At 39.3% G+C, this 16,220-nt stretch overlaps 1 protein-coding gene across 1 annotated transcript; it reads left to right on the top strand.

Annotated features, from left to right (window-relative positions):
• The first annotated feature begins 19 nt into the window (after window positions 1-19).
• Window positions 20-14,996, top strand: Pex2 (peroxisomal biogenesis factor 2). The gene is made up of 2 exons (XM_008848912.3): window positions 20-180; window positions 13,731-14,996. The coding sequence occupies exon 2, from the start codon at window positions 13,748-13,750 to the stop codon at window positions 14,654-14,656; it is 909 nt and encodes a 302-aa protein (XP_008847134.1). The 5' UTR covers window positions 20-180; window positions 13,731-13,747; the 3' UTR covers window positions 14,657-14,996.
• The last annotated feature ends 1,224 nt before the right edge of the window (window positions 14,997-16,220 follow it).

The raw sequence follows: 16,220 nt of genomic DNA, 5'->3' as shown, positions 1-16,220 counted from the left end.
CCACCCCCACCCCACCCCTGCTCCCCGCCCTCCTTTTAGCCACTTCCGGGTCTTACGTTGTTCCGGAAGCCCGCGAGTTCCGGAAGCGTGGGTAATAGATTCTGCTACCGAAAGCCCAGCTTTCGGGAGAATGTTTGAGCCTCAGTTCGGTGGAGCCCGGACGTTGCGCAGACCCCTAAGGTCAGTGTCTGTGGTGGAACGCGCGTCGTGGCCCCAGGCCTCCTAGGGCCTCGGCCGGAGCGTTTCCCCTCGCTTCCGGCTCCCTCCTGTCTTCCTGGAAGATGCGGAGTAGCCCCTGGAATACGAGGAAGGCAGTAGAGCAAATCCAAACTCAGTTTTTTTCTTAGGATCGCGCCTTTAAAAAACAAAAACCGAGCCGACACAGGATGGAGGCGTGTGCATCAGCGACTTGCCCTGTAGTCTCCCTTCTGATAGTGGCAGAGAGGTACTTTGTAGGTTCGGATTTTAGAATCTCTCAGGATCCAAGTTCTACTTAAAATCGAAGTGTTCTGATCAAAAAGTATACTTTTTTTTTTTTTTTTTCCCCAGCGTACTGAAGTTTTCAAACTTTGAGAACCCATTACCTTAAAAGTAGTTTGGGTTTCTGGGGACAAAGGTAGTCAAGGTTTTCCTATACATTTGCTTGTCAAATGTGTTGAATTTCATTGGTTCCTGATAAGAAATGTGATAACCCCATTTTTCTTTGGGGTCTTTAAAAGTTGTTACCTAATTTGTTCAAGTACCATTTTCCATAAGCCACATATTCAGCGAAGAGACTTTTCGTAGATTGAAAATTTTCAAGTCATCATGTTCATTCAGGTATCCTGTGTCCCCTCTGACAGTTTTTCATTTTCACAGTTTTAAGGGATTACAGGATGACTAAGCCCCTCCCCCCAAACATCTTCCAGGAAAGTGTTGCTTTTAGTTCAACCTTAAAAAAAAAAAAAAAAACCTTGAGCTGGCTTGGTCTTTCTCTCTTTCCCTCCCTCTCTTTCTCCCGCTCTCGCTCTCGCTCTCGCTCTCGCTCTCGCTCTCGCTCTCTCTCTCTCTTTCATTCATTACCAGCTACTTGGTTACTTGTATCTAGAATGATTAAAACTGACCATAAGTAGGAAGATTCGAAAAGAGAATTACTTAAAAAGTAAAGAGAGCCTCATTTTTTTTCTTTAAAAAATAAGGTAAGAGAGCACATCACAGACTACTAGACTCAAGAGAATTTAGTTTTAGTCTTGATTCTAGTTTTCCCTTGACCAGCCTTACCTCTGACCTAATTCTGAATTTTAGTAGTTAGAGGTAGCACTCGATCTGTGGTTTTAAAGTTGTTTCATAAAAGAACTTTTGTAGAAATTTCCTGGAGCCATGCAGAGGAAAGACAAAGCAAGCCGCCGAGTGTCAGCTGAAGTATATAACCAGAGCAGCTATTTATGTGTTCATTTATAACAAAGTTCCTGTTACGATTTAATTTGTGTCTTAGAACAGATGATCTTTTTAGCATGAAAATTCTGTTTCTTGACAAGTATTCATTTGTACTCAACATGCATTTATATGCTTACTATAGCTTTCTAAAATTACATATTCACAATTTTTAAAAGCTAACAAATGTGCATATTCAGTTTCACTTTATAAGCACGTTTTAAGTTTCATTCCATCTTTATGATCAGTCATAACTCTATTTCCCTTCCCCATATTCTTACTTTGAACTGTAAACATTTTGCATAGATTGATGTTCATGATAGTCTTTGCAATAGGAAGACAGGTAGTCTCCATTTGACATACTCAGTAGCAGAGCCTTGGAGGTCTTGGAGACTTGCTGGTCCACACTTCTCTACTAAAGCTAGGAGTCCAGCACCATGTGTTCCTCAGAGCATCAAGTAATTTTCAGGTTCCTGTAGCACAAGGAAAATATGTATCATATCAGTTTTTATGTCTGGACTACAGGTCCACTTGCAATTACTTCTTTTTTTTCCTCTCGTTATGGTCTGTGTTGGACAACTAAGAAACAAATGATATGTTTCTTCTTTTTTTCTTTTTTTTTTTTTTTCCTGTGAAGTAATAGTAGTTTCCAAGCATTCTTTGTCCTTCCATTCCTCAGTAGAAAAGCCCTCAGCTGCTCCATTTGCCCATGACTGTGAACTTGGCATTGTCCTTTAAAGTCCAATACAGGGGCTTCTATGATAATGGAGATAGGAAAAAGGATCATGCAACCTCTGGCCCTCCCAGTATCAGCTATTTGTCTTTCCAACACTGTTCCCCTCTACTCAAAATGCCTGCTTTCTGTACTGCTTATTAACTCTATTTTGGAAGACATTTTATCAGAGCTCTGCTTGCTTTCCTGTCAGAAAGTAGGATAAAATGCCATCCCAGTTGTCTTTTCTTATTAAAACAAAAGCCAGGCCCTTTACAGCAATTCTGTTTTGATCATGCCTAACCCACTTGTTCAGTGCATGAGTTGGCATAGCCTCTGCCTTCCTTATAAGCTGTATTCATAATAAATGGTCATGGCGCATCCCCCCACCCCCACCGGCATCTTCTGTTTGTTCAGGTTTGACATTCAATCCCTTTGATACTCTGACCACATGGATAGAGAAAGGGAGAGGGAATGTGGATGAGCGAATGGGTGATTTACCACGTTCTTTTAATTTCTCTCCCCATCTGTAGTTTTGAGAGTTTAGTTATCAGTTTGGTCTTTTGAATGATGGATCACATGGAAGAAAAATTGCTTTGCTTTTGTGGAATTAAATTTAATCCAAGCTTACCAATTGCCCATCCATTCTACTAACTTCTTTTTGTATGTTCCACAACTTCTGTATTGATTACTTGAAATTTACTAATTAACCTTGAGTAAGCTCTTGATCTTCTCAAGCTTTCATTTTGTTTGAAAGTAGAGAGACCAGCTACTGTATTATAAGGATTTACTGGTGCAGAATATAAAAGAAAGACATAGTGTCTGACACTATGCATCACAAGGTAATTTCTCCTGTTCCATAACTGATATCTCTTTGTTTGGTTGGGAACATTGTCCCATTCTCTTGTGCTATAAAAAGTGCAATTAAATCCCTGTTTTTGTAATTGTAAAGTCATTTGGAATTCTCTTAAACAATTTGATTCAAAAGACACCTGCAACATTCATAGAGTAATTTGTAGATGTGGTTACTTCAGATGTATCATAGGGCTTTTGTTTGCTCATCCTTCATAAAATGTACTATATTTCAAATCTGTACACTAAATGCCTTGTTTCTGAAAATAACACCTTTGGTGTGTCTTGTTATACCATCTCAAAGTATTTATACTTACCTGTTAGGCCTGTTATCACTGTGTTAATACAGGGCACAGGAGTAGAGCATGTATCTGCCACTTCTAGCCCTGTGATTTTATAGTAGTTACTAACCTCTCTGCCACACTATTAGTTTTTCGATACACACTGCCTTTTTCTCATATATCCTGCTCTATTTTCTCTACTTTTTTTTCATCACTTTTCCAAACTGAATGTTTACTATCATTTCTCCAACTGGAAAGAGCTGTTTTGGTTTGTTTACTAACTTTCTTCTTCTTCCAAGTTTTCCTAAAACATTGCTGTGAAGATCCTAGATTAAGTAGGTAAACTGTTTACTACTTGGTTTTTATCCCAGCAGATAAGAATATGTATAGTGTAATAAAATGCTTGCCCCAAGTCACAACTAGTGAACCTGAACTAGAACACTGAACTAATCATGACATGATTTTTCCCGTGTACACTCACACAGCTCTAGTTTTGCAATATGCTTTCTGTAAGACTCAGAAATATCATCTTCTGAGAGAAAAGAAAAAGAACTTTGCTGTTTTCTTAGAAACGTGTGATTCTATGTCAGGGTGTTGGAAATTCTGTTTTAAGGTTTAAAAATAGTATTTTGGTTAACTGTAGGTACTTAAATATACTGTAGGTAAAATAAGAAAAGCCCTCAGGTTTTTGAAAAAAATTTTTGTGTGTGTGAGTAAGATCGGTTATACTCTTGAAAATTTTACCATTTGTTTTTGGTTTCTTCCCTCTTCAAATGAAAAAAAAAGTTTCATTTTCCTATGATAAGTTGCTTATCACTGTTTGTGTACTTGAGCATTATGTAGTTTTTTTTTTTAATCTTTCCAACTTTGTTTTTTAAAAGTTTAGAAAATGCCTACTAGAATTTGATGAATAGTGTATTAAAATTAAAAAGAATGAACTTATGCATATGAACTTACAGCACAAGACCCAGGAAAACTCAATCAGATAAAAACCAGCATAGACGGGAAATGGGCAGGAGGCCTCAACCTTAGCTGCGGAACTATTATCAGATGATCCTGCTGGGCCAGGGAGAGCTGATCTTCTTTAAGGGACTGATGCTAGATAGACTGAACAGGCTCCAGTGGATGGAACTCACACCGAGAGACATCTGGGGATGCAAACTTGACTCAATAGTCCCTAACATATATGACAGAATGCATGACATTTTGTGGGTAGGCTATGAAGGAGTACAAATCAGGGAGTGGGTCTATATATGATTAGGATATATTTTATGAAATCCATTCAAAAATATACATTGAAGAAAAAGGAATATAGAGACCTAATGTCCACCGTTTTAAAACTTGATATGTCTAGGCTGCATCCAAATGAGCAGATTGAGATTTATAACCTTGACTCTATCAACTATTGATATTTAATTTATATATTGTGGAAGGGAGGAACAACTGAATGAATGGCAATTCACTGAACAAGTATGTGGCAGAAGCGAGATTTTTAACTTAGAATTTTTGGTGTTTAGGCCTGTTGAGGTGCCAGAGGCCATGGTGCTCCACTGTTCTCAGCCTAGCTTTACTCTTTACCTGTGTTTGAAGTGCATTCTGGGAATTGCTGTCATGTTGAGTACCTCTTTGATGCATGCATGTCCCATTTGTTAGAATGGTTTCGGTGCAATGGGCAGTAAATCTACCAGACACACAAAGGAAATAAAATAGTAGAACATAGGTTCAAAACTTAGGAGCTACACTTAGAGTTTATTCACATAGCCTCAAAGTATGAAGTACTAACCTAAAACTTATAAAAACAGAGAGAGAAATAAAGTTATAGTCCCATCCACTTTGCTTAGTAGAGTACCTGAGTGTGGCAGTGACTTTGCCACACTAAAAATGAGTTCATTGTCAGTTTGCAGAAGAAGCTGCAGGGGGTGTGGCTATGTATGATAACCTAGGTGGTCATTGGAAATCACATGTTTCTGCTGACAAAGTTTACCAGACTATAAATTTAAATATAGAATTTCTGTATGCAGTATACATTGACAAATATGTTTAATGGCAATACATCTAGCACCGAGAGTCCCAGAGCAGGTCAATAATAATGTGTATATTGATAGCAGCAATGGAGGAGATGTTACTTGGTATTATAGCTAAAATCCATGTTATCCTCTTAATCATAATTACATTAATATTGACAGGCCCTTGACAATACCCACATTATTATTGAAAGATTTCTGTCAATAACATGTTTTTAAATAAAATATATTCATTCGTAATTTGTACTTTACTCAATAAAAGCTCTAAAGTACATCTGAAAATTTCCTTCTTCCTCAATAAGATATAGTCATTTGTTATGGTTTTGTACTGTGATATAGATGAAAAAGTTTCTATTTTGAGAAATGATAAACATGAAAACAGGAGTTATTTATGGGATGAGGTTATACATTGCTTCTCTTCAGAAACGTATTTTCAGGGTTTTTCTCTGTGAAAGAAAAAACAGTGTGACATGTAGTATAAAGTGTCAGCAGGAGACCTTTTTAATAGTCCTTAGTGTTGGATCTTTTTGTCTTACACATAGTTACGTGAAAAGCTACTCACTCTGATCCTAGGAGATACTGGACTTTTTATCTGGTCCCAACTTTGCCTTCAGCATCTTTCCTACCTACCCTTAAAGTACTTGAACCTTCCTATATCACAAATTATAATTTTAAGTACTTTCATGTGCCTCTTTTCCTGCTAATAAGCCTTTCTTAGTTAAAGTTAGCATGGCTTAGAAAATGAAGGAGAAAGGTGTCGGGTAGGTATTAAAAGGGGGACTAGGAAAAACTTGTCTGAAGCATTCTGAAAAAAATAGTGATTCAAATTAAATTTGATTTTGCTATGATTCAAAATAATCTTGGGTTTTTTTTTTAAGAATAGCTTTTATTTTTTTAAACTCTTCAAGTTTGAGCCATTATTTATGAAGCAGAGTACCAGTCGAAATGAACCAATAATATGGGAACTGCTAAAGCTTGACAGTAATGTAAAAGTGGACCGACCAATGATTAGGATTGGTATCGGCTGTCAGTGTGACAGACACCAGGAAGGTACTGGGTTGCCAAAAGTACTGGAGGTTATTGGCCTAAAATTATGATAGTTTAAATCTCCTTTTTTAGTTCCACAGTTCTTCTTGAAACTAAAATAAGTTCTCCAGAAACTTGTTACCATCTTGGTTAGAACGTGGAATTGTAGGAGTCCTATAACCGCTCTCCTAGAACAGCAGTTTTCCTTTCCGTATTCTTGAGCTCTACATCAGCTTAGTCTAAAATTATGTCTCTGCGCTTCAGAGATTGCCCATGCCTGTAGCAGAAGTGCAACTTCTTAACAGCCTGGGTGCTTTGTCCCCTGTGGTGTGGCCCATCTTTCTTCCACGCCTACTCTGCTTTCCACATAGCAAATGGACGATTTCCCTCTTGGCAAACACACTGGATTAAAAAACCAAGGATACACCACAGCAGCTCATGCTGAAATCCACCCCCATGTGTCCCAGCTAGACCATGCCAGGAGTTCACATCTTAGGGTTTTTGCACACCCCGTTCCTTTGCCCTAAATAAGATACTTATCTTTTCTGTCTGGGAAGTTTTGTGACCCTATTTAGTATTTTTACATTTTGAGATCCATTTGCAGATACGGCAATTCATGGTCAGTTCTGATTACAGTAAAGCTCTACTTCTTTAAAAGTACATAAATATTTAGATGAATCTCTGATACCTAGAAGGATGCCTGGCATTTATGTGCTCACTGAATATTGGTTAAATTAAATAAGTATTTGTCAGAGAATTAGAATTCACTGAATAATTTTATGTGATTTAAAGACACTTATGGCATTTTTCTCTACTTCACGCCTGTTACAGGACAAATCTTATTATGCTGCAGTGGAAGGAAGAGGATTCTATAATCAGATTAATTGAACTTCCAGTTGTTGTTATTTCATCAGTTCCTTCTCCTGGTCACTGCCCTTTTCTAAGACAATAATCTAGACGATTACTACCTAACAGAACAGGAGGTGGGTGGAGTGAGATTTGGGGTGTGGAAGAACTGAGTGTGGTTGGTACATTGATAAACCCAGGGTTGGATGCTTCCACTGCCTGTAATCGTGCAGTGTGTAGCAAAGTACCCCAGAGGAAGATGCTATCAGTGTGTGTTCCTGAGGTTTCTTTACATCCTGGTAAGAGGCGCAACCATACTGAGGGGGTTAAATTGCCAAGAGCATTGGTTGTTCTAGAACCCAATCCCAGTCACTAGGAATCCCACAGCATCATCTCTCAGACCTAAGACAAGTGGGAGGAGCCCCACTGAGTCACGTCAAGCCTTCCCTCCCGCTTGGCCTCCTATGTGCACATCATGGTGACATCATTTTTATGGTTTATCTGCCACAATTATATTTTAATGATGTAGTCAGTGTTTCCTAGAAACAAATTCTTTTAACACAGGTTAAGACATTAGTGTGAATAATAATGAAGCTTGCAGTGTGTCCAAATGAGATTTGCCAACATCAACTTGTAGTCTTTTTCTTTTTAGGCCCATCCTTAGCTAGAGGAATAACAATGTAGTAATAAGATTTGTCTTTTCCAAGCCGCTTTTGTAATATTATCTAGTTTCATCTCCACAACTCAGTGAGTAGCTGTTATTTATAGCTTTCACAAGAAGAATCTGAGGCTAATGAATTTTTTGATCACATAATAAGTAGGAGAAAGAGCTAGAACTTGCCCAGGACAGTTTGGTTTTAACTTTGCTGTTCGCAGTCTTCACAGTTGTCTGAATAGGTATGTAGCACATAGGAAAGGCATTCCACACTGACACACTGCGAGGTGTAATGGACAGCGTTTGTTCTAGGTTTATGACTAAAACAAGTCACAAAAACGACTAAAATCTTGGAAATGAAGGCTGAAACAAAAAAAAAAACAAACAAACAAAAAAAACAGAGAAACAAATTATTCATGTGGAGGAGCAAAGGCTGAAGAGCAGTTTAATAATAAGTCTTTTGGTCTACTAAAGAGCCTTACCGAGGGAGGAGAGTGGGCGCAGCTGTTCCTAATCTACACTGAGGCCAGGCCTGGGGAAGAAAAAAGCAAAGAAAAAAATGTTAAACTGTAACAGAAGGGATAACAAAGAATTTTTTATAAGTATTGTTAAAAATTGGATCTGTTAGAGACTGTTAAGTCTCCTTTTCTGGCCATCATTACAAATTTCTCTTTACTACATGGTCTCAAGCATGATTTCTCTAGAAATGGTTTTGAAGTAAGTGATGCTTCTGAGAAAAATACTCCTGACTGCATTCTCACTAAAGACCAGTAAGGAACATGTGGCAGATATGTCTTCCTTCATGTAGGTGTGTTCACATGCTGTTCATCTACCAAATGCTCTGTTTTGTCTCATATGAGTTCATAAGCAGATGTTCATTGAGCAGCTCCTAAGAGCCCATCTTTCTGGTAAATTCTTGAGCTATAATATTAAGGTATTTATGAGCCATATTCTGAAATTTTTACATTTCCAGTACTTAAAAATACATAAATTGGCACAACTCATCCTATAAAGAAAGCCGAGTATTTCATCTGTTACATTGCTAGAAAATCTGTTGGATACAGTGCTGGCAGCTTGGGTATCCTGGGTTCACTGTTGATGATTGTATTGAATTGGGTAAAGATTTATCCTAGCTAATCAAATACTTTAGATTCTTCTTTCTTCAACTACATATTTGATGTAATTACATTGAGAGAATTTATTAACTGCAGAAAGAATTGAGCAAAATAATAATTGGGGGAGTAGTTTATTGAGAAAAATTTTTAATCTTTTATATGCCTTTGAGAACCTATGATGCCACACGCCTCCTATGGCCTTGGTTTTCTGTTTACTTGCTAGCCCTCCTTATAGGCCTTGCTTGGGGTCCTTAAATGAGAGCCAAGATAAATCTTTTTCTCTGTGTTCCAAGCTCAAGTTGTGACCAGGGTTTTTGTGGAATCGATCTTGAATTTCACAACGAATATTTTATAGAAGAAAGAGAAATGCTGAGTCAGTGAAAGACTTATAATAGCTTCTGTAAAGAGATGCAAACTAGGCAGAGATGAGTTAAAGTGACAGCATGCAGTATTGAGATATACAGGTGATAAAAAGGGGGAAAAGGGTGAGTTAAGATGAATTTTGCTTTGAAATTGAGTAGCCCAGCTCTCAGAACCACCAGGGTATTTGTGAGATAGGTGAACTCTTGGGTCCTGTTCCAGATCTTCTAAATCAGAAGTCTTTGGAATGAAGCCCAGCAGTCTAGTCTAACAGGTCCTGTAAGTGATTTTGGTAAGTTCTCAGGTTTGAAAACCACTAAACTAGAGGAACAGGGAGGGCACAGAATAATGACGGTAAGACTGTAGCATAGAACTATTGAATGCAAAGAAACATGTATCCTTCCTATAGCTATTTAGATCTTTTATCAATTTAAAAATATGAAACTACAATTCTTGCAAAAAGGAAAAAAGATTAATTATGTTGTGAAGCGACATGGCTTACCAGAATTGTTATATATCACTGCCATCCTTGTTTTAACATTTATCCAAATAAGGTAAATTGAAAGTGGATTATGCCTGTCAGAAAGATCTTGGATTTATAAAACTCGGCACCTTAATTTTCTGTCCCATATTTACATGACAGCCACCGAGCCTTCTTAAAGAAACTTCTGACCTCAAAAATTGTATGCCTGATTTGATGTATGAGCAGCATCCATTCACATACCCCAGTCAGTTATTAGAGTCTCACCCCATAGCCCTGGCTGACCTGGAACTCACTATGTAGACCAGGCTGGCCCCAAACACGGAGTTCCACCTGCTTCTGCTTCCTCGATGCTGAGATTACAGGTGTGCACCACTATGCCCAGCAGTTTTTACTTAATTCTTGTTAAATAGTGTCATTTCTTGTACCTTGGTCTAGACTTTCTCTCTTTGGCCCCACTGATACTTTTATAGCTTACAGCACCATTGATTTCTTGCCTGATCATCTCATCTCTGTAGCCTGTAAAGTGCTCGTGTGTGACTAGCCTTTCTCATGGGTAGCAGAAATTCATTCTTAGAGTGATCAGAACAGTCTAAAATATAGATCTGGTTAGCTTTTTGCTTAGGTCTGTTGAGTGGGCCTTTATGGTGAAATGCAGCCTCAGCTGAGCTTCTGGTCCAGCACCTTCAGGGTGTTCCTCCTGTTTTACTTTGCAGCCTTCTGCTGGTCCTTGCACCCCCTCATCCCCTGTCCTTGTAATGTTCTTACTTTCCTTAACCACACTGACCCTGCTCCTCCTTCTCACCGCCTCTCCAGAAACCTACCCTCCTGCCTTCCAAGTAGAGTTGGAAGCCTAGTCCCCTGAATTTCCCCTTGAAAGTCACTTGCACCATATCACTGTATTTGTCTGTTTTAGATCGTATACCCTTACAATCTTCCTTCCACCTTAGTAGATTATAGGTTCTACACTGGTTCAAACTGTCTTTTGTTCTATTATATTGCTGTCTCCAACACAGCTGGTAAATAGCAGACATACCACAAACATGGTGAAGTGAGTAATAATTAGTATTTTTGATATGGTAAGTAGAAATAATTTTAAAGGTTAGTGGGTAGAATTTGTGTTTTCTGCCCTAGACTTTTCATCCTGTTCATTTCTCTATTCACCAAGTCATTATAAAATGCCTTCTGTGTACCAAGAACTGTGACAGTTGCTATGATTCAACTGTGATAATTCCCAAATAATCATTGCATCAGTGCTTATCCTGTAGTGGAGGAAATAGATAATTAAAAAGTACATTGTGTCCAAACATGCAGGCCAAGAAAAGGTGAAATGCTAAGGGAGCACTAGAAGAGGTAGTCAAGTCAAACCTGTAGTCAGGACGAAGGAGTACTTGAGCCAGCACTTAGCTGTTCAGTTGAAGAATGGGGATGCATATTTCATGCAAAAGGATCAAGAAGAGATTGCACTGTCTGGTGTGGGGTTGGTGCTTTAAGAATGAAATCAAGTTGAGGAACAGTTTGGAGAGGCTTGTGTTCTAGAATGATCACGGGGTAGACAGAGTCTGAAGGGTGGAAGGCAGAAAAACCAATGTGTAGGCCCAAGATGAGAGGACAGCTGCCAGAAGTTTTTAGAAATGTTTTTAGCAGATAGAGGGTAATGAATGGATTAGAAAAAAATATTTTGGACAGAGAATTGATAGTCCAGATTAGATTATAGAGTGGCGAAAGGGACCTCTTTCTAACTCCTTTCTTTCCTGTAGCTCCTGGCAAGTATGAGGAAAAGATTTCATAGTCGAACTTGCAGCAGGAACCTCCACAGCCATTTCGGGAGGCCACTGAGTACTGACAGTGCCCCAGGAGGAGGGAAAGCTGAGCTCTCCCTAGATGCAGATTGTATGTGAGACTCATTCTTGATATGTCTAGTTCATTGGAAAACAGCATGAAGCAACCTGCATTATTCACAGGCTCTTTTTGTTCCCTGTACTTAAACTTAAGCACAAAATCTGCTGCCACTAAAACTCAGTCTAGGATATGTGGACATTATTAAAACTAACTTCTGCATGTCCTGTATTGTGAAAGATAGTCCTACTTTTAAGAAGTACAACTTTGTTTTAGGATATGTTTCTTTCTTAGTTCTTTCATTAATTAATAAGTAACATTTAACATCCTTTTTTCGGTAAAAATCATAACTACTCAAATTTGAAAGGAATTAAAAGGTCATTTTTTGTCTCCAGCCCTTTGTTATGTAAGTGAGAAATCCAAGGCAGAGGATCAGGTGACATCTCTGCTCCCAGATCACAGGGCCCACTGGAGGCAGTCAGTATCCACAGGGTCCGTGCCCCACTGAAAACCTGGGTTCTGTGTGTCACTACCCTGAGCCTGTCAAAGGCTTTGAGAACATATTTAGGTTCAGTGTACTGAAAGCTCACTTTACTTTTTTTTTCTTCCAGCTTTATTGATGTGTAATTGACAAAAACTAGATATATGAAGTAAGCAACATGGTGACATATATATATACACACACATATGTGTAAATAATACCATATGTAAATAAATACCACAATTAACACATCTGTCGCTACTCATCATTACCATCACTTCTTATTGTGTGTGTGCGTGTGTGCGTGCGTGTGTGTGTGTGTGTGTGTGTGTGTGTGTGTGTGTGTGTGTGTACGAGACACAAATCTACTCTCTTGGCCAATTTCAAACAAGCAGTGCTAAGTTTTCAACTGTAATCACCGTGCTATGCCCTAGCTCCCTAGAATTTATTCATCTTATAACCAAAAGTCTACGCTTTGGGCCCAAATCTCCCATCTTTCCCATCCCCTAGCAACACCATTTTACTCTCAACTTCTTGGAGTTCTATTTTTCAGATTCTGTGTTTAAGTGGGATCATGCAGAGGACCCAGGCTAGGAACTAGGTGTGCTTTTGGTGATAGTTTTGGTTAGTGAGATGAAGCTGTCCACGCTGCTGTGCATGCAGCTGTGGCAGAGGCGGTGCTTCCATTGCTGTGGCGGGTCCATTGTTTTGAGCCACTCGTTCTAGCTCTAGATGTCACTCAATGTTTTTTCTCCTTTAGCATCTATATCCTTCCTTGATATAGTTGTGAAAACCATCGTGGTATGTATCTTTACATCATAATTTTCTGTTTTTGGAGTACTTCATAATACATGTGCCTGTTTAGTACTTCAGTAACCAAGTTTCTGCATTCTTCACCCGTCTTGATATTGTTTAGCATTGTTTATGTTCTATAACTGTGATAGAATAATAACCACATATTATTCACTTATTTTTCTCTCTCACTTCCTTTATATATAAAGAACATTTGAAAAAGGATAAATGACTACCTGAACAATACACCTTTGAAGCCAGTAGGCGTGCTAGAAATCCCATTGCCTTGTTCTGTGTACTTCATATTTCTCTATCTGCCTGATTCAGCCTCATAATTGGTTACATGATTTTAAATCTGTCTCTGAAATAGCTGACCAAGAAGTATTATGTCGCATTGTGCTTTGAAAACAAGAAATAGGTTCTCTCAGGCTCTTACTCTCCTGTCTCTCTCCCTCTATTCTCACCTCCCTCTGTCTCTTCCCTCACCTTCCTTTGCTAATAAAGGGCCAAGGGGCAAAAAAAAAAAAAAAAAAAAAAAAAAAAAAAACAGAGGAGGAGAGAGGTTCCAGTTAAGAATAGGTAGTACATGCCCTTCCATCCCAGCACTCAGGAGGCAGAGGCAGGTAGATCTCTGTGAAGTGAAGCCACTGAGGTTTACCTAGTGAGTTGTAGGCTAGCTGGGGATCCAGGGAGATCCCGTTTCAAAAAACAGACAAAAAAATGAAGAAGAGATTGCTTGCTGTTTCTCTGTGGGCTCATCTTTTATGTGTCCTGTGTATTCGTTTCCCCAGCAGCTGAAGAGGTCATGGAGGAGCACGCTGCTTGATGATGTTTCCCAATTATGTTTTTCTAGACACCTTCAGAGACACCATGGCTGCCAGAGAAGAGAGTGCGAACAGAGTGCTCAGAATCAGTCAGCTGGATGCACTTGAGCTGAACAAGGCCCTGGAGCAGCTCGTGTGGTCCCAGTTTACTCAGTGCTTTCATGGATTTCAGCCGGGTCTGTTAGCTCGCTTTGAACCAGAAGTGAAAGCTTTTCTGTGGCTTTTCCTGTGGAGATTCACTGTCTACTCCAAAAATGCTACTGTGGGACAGTCCGTTTTGAATATTCAGTACAAAAATGATTTTTCTCCCAACTTCAAATACCAGCCACCAAGTGAAAATCAGAAACTCTGGTTCGCTGTGTGCACCATTGGTGGGAGGTGGTTGGAAGAAAGGTGCTATGATTTCTTTCGAAGCCGTCGTTTAGCATCTTTTGGGAAAGTCAAAAAGGGCATGAATTTTGTGGTTGGGCTTTTTAAATTATGTGAGTTGATGAACTTCTTGATTTTCTTGCAAAGAGGAAAGTTTGCAACTTTGACAGAACGCCTCCTTGGCATTCACTCTGTATTTTGCAAGCCCCAGAGTGTTCGTGAGGTTGGTTTTGAGTACATGAACAGGGAGCTTCTCTGGCATGGTTTTGCTGAGTTTCTGATTTTCCTCTTACCACTCTTCAATATCCAGAAGTTGAAAGCCAAGCTGTCATCCTGGTGCATCCCTCTTACCGGTGCTCCTAGTAGTGACAGTACTCTGGCCAGCAGTGGCAAAGAGTGTGCTCTGTGTGGGGAGTGGCCCACCATGCCTCACACCTTAGGATGCGAGCACATCTTCTGTTATTACTGTGTTAAAAGTAGCTTCTTGTTTGACATGTACTTTACCTGTCCCAAGTGTGGCACAGAAGTGCACAGTGTGCAGCCACTGAAATCAGGAATTGAAATGTCAGAAGTGAACGCTCTTTAGAAACTAAATTGTTTCCTCTGAGGAAAAATCTTTTGTGCTCAGGTCCTTGGTATTAGTCATCCTCCATTTGATGTGTAGGTGTCCTTTATGAGGCATGTGCTGCTCAGTCACTGTCCTCTGTTCCTTTCCAAGCATGACTAAATTCTAATCACTGGAAACTTCATGATTCTACAGGATATTATATAAATGTTCATGTTACTTCTTTTAAATCACCCATTACAATCTGTAATGTCACAAATAATGGAAAATTTTTTCAGATGACTACTAAGAGTGGCTACTGAAAATGCTCCTTCTTAGGAAAAGCTTGGACTCTAAAAATAAAAGGTTGTTGAGACTCCGGGATGAGTGTGCATTTATTGTCACAGATGACACACCATCATAAGCCCACGCTGGTACCAACCCTATTGTATTAAGCCTCTAGTTCTAGTGCCCAATTGTAATTGTAAGCTTCTCCCTGAAGCCACTTTTCAAGAGGTTCAATCCACAGCTGTCAGACCCCTTCTGAGTTGAATTCTTACATTCAGAACATAAAAATTGCTAGAGGCAGCTTAGAAGTGAGGCCTGGGGACTGTGCGGAACAACTGGCATGAGAAACATTATTTACTAAGTCTTTCTCGAGTCTAAATCAGAGCCTGTTTTCTCACAGAGCATATTGGTAATTTTATGAAATACCAGAAGTCTTTTGCATAGTAGCAATATAGTGATCAGTGCATTCCAAATGTATGTCCCTTAAACATATCCAGTGAGATGATTCAGGGGATAAAGGTTCTTGCTACCAAGCTGGAAGACATGAATTCAATCCCCAGAACCCAGGTGGTAGAAGGGAAAAAACAAGTTCTGCAAGTTGTCCTCAGGCCTCTCCACACACATGTCGTGCACAAATATACACAGACACAAATAGAAATAAATGAATGTAAAAGTAATTAAATCTAAACAAGAGCTCTCATTTTTTTATCAGCAGGGTATATGACTTGAGGGATATGAACTCAGCTTCAAGGCCTGCCTGTGCCATTCAGATGCACATACCCTAAGGCAATACACTAAATCTCTCTATGTTGGGGCATTTAAGGATTGTATGTGTAAAACCTCACTGTTTTCTCACTGGTAAATTATCCTCTAGAAAACACGGGAACCAGGACTTACTTTGGCTCATGATGTCAGAGGTTTCAGTCCATGGTGAGTTGGCTCCATGGCTTCTGCATGTGTGGTAAGGTATCAGGAAACAACTGTTCACTTCATGGCGGACAAGCAGAGACTGAGAGGGCAGGAGACAAGATATCCCTTTCTAGGGCATATCCTGTGACCTACTACCTCCAACTAGGCCATACCTGATTTCTGCCACCTCCCAAGTTAGGAGTCCATCAGTGGTTAATCCTTGAACTCCTGGGATCAAGTGATCCTGCTTCAACTAATCTGGTAGCTATGGCTACTTTTTTTTTCCCTTTCTTTTTAATATCTCTCCCCTTCTAGGTTATAATCCCAGTGGCTAGAAACCAAGACTTTTGTTCTTCATTGGATAATCAAGCCCTGTAATTCTAATGCACATATAGAGAAATTTTGTTAA

The sequence above is a fragment of the Nannospalax galili genome, unplaced genomic scaffold, assembly GCF_000622305.1.
Source record: "Nannospalax galili isolate Female #2095 unplaced genomic scaffold, S.galili_v1.0 scaffold102, whole genome shotgun sequence".
Classification (NCBI taxonomy): Eukaryota; Metazoa; Chordata; class Mammalia; order Rodentia; family Spalacidae; genus Nannospalax; species Nannospalax galili.
Note: the sequence above shows the minus strand (reverse complement) of the source record. Positions and strands in the feature narration are given on the sequence as shown.